We start from the raw sequence: 3,579 nt of genomic DNA, 5'->3' as shown, positions 1-3,579 counted from the left end.
GAGGTTTACCAAAGTCCTCATCAATCTAGGGTGGGAAAAATTGATGTTCACATGGGCCGACAAGGACAGTTCACATGTTTCCCCAAAATCCCACCCCTTTTAAACAAACACCTTAAATATTAGAGAAAATTACATGATTACCCACTTTTGGGTTTCTCTTTACAAAATTACCCACCAAAAGTTTCAGTTAACAAAATTACTCAAAATTAGGTTTCCATTTACAAAATCACCCACTTAAAGTTTAAGTTAACAAAAATACCCAAAATTGAGTTTGGGTTTACAAAACTACCCATTCAAAGTTTTAGTAATAAAAAAGTACATGCTTATATGTGGAAGATGAAGAATCACTATTTTGGGTAGTTTTGTAAACCTAAACCTGATTTTGGGTATTTTTGTTAATTGAAACTTTGTCTGGGTATTTTTGTAAACTCAACCTAATTTTAGGTATTTTTGTTAATCAAAACTTTTTGTGGATAATTTTGTAAAAAGAAACCCAAAAGTGAGTAATCATGTAATTTTTCCTAAATATTATTGGGGTTGTATAATTTGTACAACTATCTCCGAGCAAAACCCCTCTAAACAAATGGTACTTAATATTTTTAATCGATGAGAAGAAAAACAGATGTTAGAATTATATATATATATATATATATATATCTTTTTGGTGGGTTTAGGAAAAAAATTTAGAGTAAAAGAGTATTCACTAAATATAGAGGCCAAGTGTACGGAAGATCTATCTGTCTGGCTATATATATATTGTTTAGACCAGAGAATTTGCTTCACCGAGGTTCTTGTTTGCGTTTCTGAAAAAAAAAGTAAAAAAGGAAAATTTATTGTTAGCTTCTTTCCCTTCTGCTCCGGTTCGCCATGGATGGAGAAAAGGAGCAGAATGTATCACCTGTGACTTCTAATTCAACTACGGTCCATCATGAAACCCTCGATTCTGACAATGGAGATGTCGAAGAAATCTCCGAATCCTTCGTGTGTTGCGTTTGTTTGTAAGTCTTTTCTACATTATCACCTTCATCGCCAATCGTCTGTCTCTACATGTCGTCTGGAAGCATGCTTCGGCATTTTCATTTCATGTTGTTCTTGATTCTGTTTTTTCTCGGAGCTACTGATTTGATTTGTTGTTTGGGAGTTTGGAGTTAGTTGCATTCTTTTCCTGATTCGTTTGGCTTTCAGCATGGATTAGATGTTCGTATCCATTCATTGTTGGGGTTTTATATTAGTTGAATTGGCTATCAAATTTTAGTTTCTTACCTTATTGGATGTGTAGCTTGAATTCTCAGAGAAAAATTACGAAGGCGTTGTGTACTTAATTAGTTCCAAGTGAAATCGGTATTTTGTTGAGGGCCATGGTTTTTTTTACCGACCCGTACTCTTGGAGTTCAGTAATGCTTCATTTAGGGTGGAGCGAACTGGGATAGCAGTGCTTACGAATAATGATATCTTTCTTTTTGATGTTTGGTAGAAGATGTGTACAACGTATGGGATGATACAGCTGTGCTGTTTCAGAGGATGCAAGGCAAAGCGATTTACCTCTTCTGCTTTATGGTTGCAAAATTTTGATCTTTAAAATTGGACAAAGGCATGAGGGAGGGGCAAGAGGAGGGTATTAGGTTCTAATCTTCACACTATGGCGCCAGTCATTAGTAAAGGAAATCTCCCGGGGCTAAGCAAGGGGTGGTCAGAATCCGAATCTGGTTTAGGGATTCTGTTCCTTTGTGACATGTGAAAAATTAGATAGCTCTCCTGGTTTGGGGTTTAGGGTGTCGGCCTTTTGAGGAGGGCTCTAACTTTGCTGTTGTATTACTATTTATTCCTATGTATCCTATGTACTACTATGTATTTCTTCCTATTCTTCAATAATCAAAACCTTTATATGACACTTCTTTTTCTAACTATTATTAAAAACAACCGTGGGTATCAAAGCTATGTCAATCAGTGCATTTACTAATAGGGAAATTATTTCCAGTGGATTACCCCCTAGGGCAGCCAAATTAGATAGTTGCAAAAGTTTTGGTACTTGAAAACTGATATGACTTTTAAAAGTCTAAAGAAAAAAGAGGCCCTTGAACTCCATGGACCCATTTAGACTATAGAGATGAATAGTAAAGCATTTACATAATGAAGGACAACTGCTAGCGCAGTTGGTAGGAACTTGGTGCGGCAGAACCCAAGCTCCTAGAAGGTCTTAGTTTCAAGCCTCGTGTTCGTCGCCTTATCCCCCTCCCCCTTTGTAACATTAAAAAAAGAAGCATTTACTTAATGGAAATTACTAATAGTGAGGTTTTGCCGTCCTGGTTAGCTTGCATTTGTTTCTCATGTTAAATATTCATTTATTGTTACATAAAAGTTCTAAGATTTTCTTTTTTCTGGTGGGAAAACTGTCTAAGATATTATGTAATAATTTTTTCAGTTTTTTTGGCAGGGATCTCCTCTACAAGCCTATCGTACTTGGTAAGGATTAAGGATTTATTATGATGAAGAAAACTTGAAATGGAATTGGTCCTTTACTAATATCATTTTTCTGTTGTTACAGCTTGTGGCCACATTTCATGTTTCTGGTGTGTTCATAGAGCTATGGATGCTTGGGGCGAGTCTCATTGTCCAGTATGTAGGTGCCCATATAATTATTTCCCTAGCATCTGCTTGATGCTCCACTACTTGCTCCTAAGGATGTACCCGTTGGCCTATAAGAGAAGAGAAAAACAAGTTCTAGGTGAGGTTTTACTTTCTAGGCTTCTTCACTTGGCTCTCTTAAGTCTTTATGGAAGGTCATCATCCCTGCTTCCCTTGCCTTTTCCTTTTTAACAGAACTTGTTTTTGGTAGGACATGTCTGAATTCGTATTGCTTTTGAACATTTACTTCACCATTATGTGTAGACAGTGATACTGCTTGTAAGTTTCCTTGTGGACCATTCTATTAGGTAACTGTCTAACAAGAATAATAGTTTAACCATAGAAAACGAGTCACTTCCCCTATAGATCATGCTTGTGTGTGTGTGTGTGTTGGAAAAGAAGTTCAATTGTGCTCCATAAGAGTGCGAGGAATGCAATGAAAGATGGCAGTCTGCATTTGGATAGGAAAATCCAGTTGTCCTTAAAAGTTTACTGCCAACTAATGTTTAAAAAAAAAAATCATACCTTGCTTTTGGTTGGCATCCTCAGAATCAGTTTGAGTCACACGTGAAATGTCTGATATATCAGTTAACAGAGTACCAGGCGCATACATAGGAGATGTTTCTTTATTTCGATGCTTTTTCATGCTAACGTAGACAATTTTATCATGTGGGCGTTAGGAGATTACTTTCTTTTTAAGGAAAAATTTCTTCTGTTCTGCTGCATTTGCACTTAAGCATTTATTTCTTGAATGTCATCCAACAAGTGTACATTACTAATCTTATACGACAGCACCAAAAGCACTTTCTATGGAACTTACAACAACAACTCATCCCTTTTCCCAACTAAATGGGTTTTTGGCTACATGGATCCTTACCCTCCATTCAGCTCTATTCGAGGCCATACTTGACATAAGGCCTAAACTATGCATGTATTTCCTCACCACTTCTCTTA

General features: G+C 36.5%; 1 protein-coding gene across 3 annotated transcripts; it reads left to right on the top strand.

Moving 5' to 3' along the window:
- Nucleotides 1-787: 787 nt before the first annotated feature.
- On the top strand, nt 788-2,972 carry LOC122090041 (E3 ubiquitin-protein ligase PRT1-like). 3 transcript variants are annotated; one of them, XM_042659872.1, is made up of 3 exons: nt 788-998; nt 2,435-2,463; nt 2,546-2,972. In XM_042659872.1, exons 1-3 carry the CDS (start codon nt 868-870, stop codon nt 2,815-2,817), a joined length of 432 nt encoding a protein of 143 aa, XP_042515806.1. In that variant the 5' UTR covers nt 788-867; the 3' UTR covers nt 2,818-2,972. The 3 variants fall into 3 exon arrangements, with proteins under 3 accessions (XP_042515806.1, XP_042515805.1, XP_042515807.1); XM_042659871.1 differs by having other exon boundaries at nt 2,423-2,463; XM_042659873.1 differs by lacking the exon at nt 788-998 and adding an exon at nt 1,009-1,148.
- Nucleotides 2,973-3,579: the final 607 nt, after the last annotated feature.

The sequence above is a fragment of the Macadamia integrifolia genome, chromosome 9, assembly GCF_013358625.1.
Source record: "Macadamia integrifolia cultivar HAES 741 chromosome 9, SCU_Mint_v3, whole genome shotgun sequence".
NCBI classification, from domain to species: Eukaryota; Viridiplantae; Streptophyta; class Magnoliopsida; order Proteales; family Proteaceae; genus Macadamia; species Macadamia integrifolia.
This window is presented reverse-complemented; position numbering and strand designations above follow the sequence as displayed.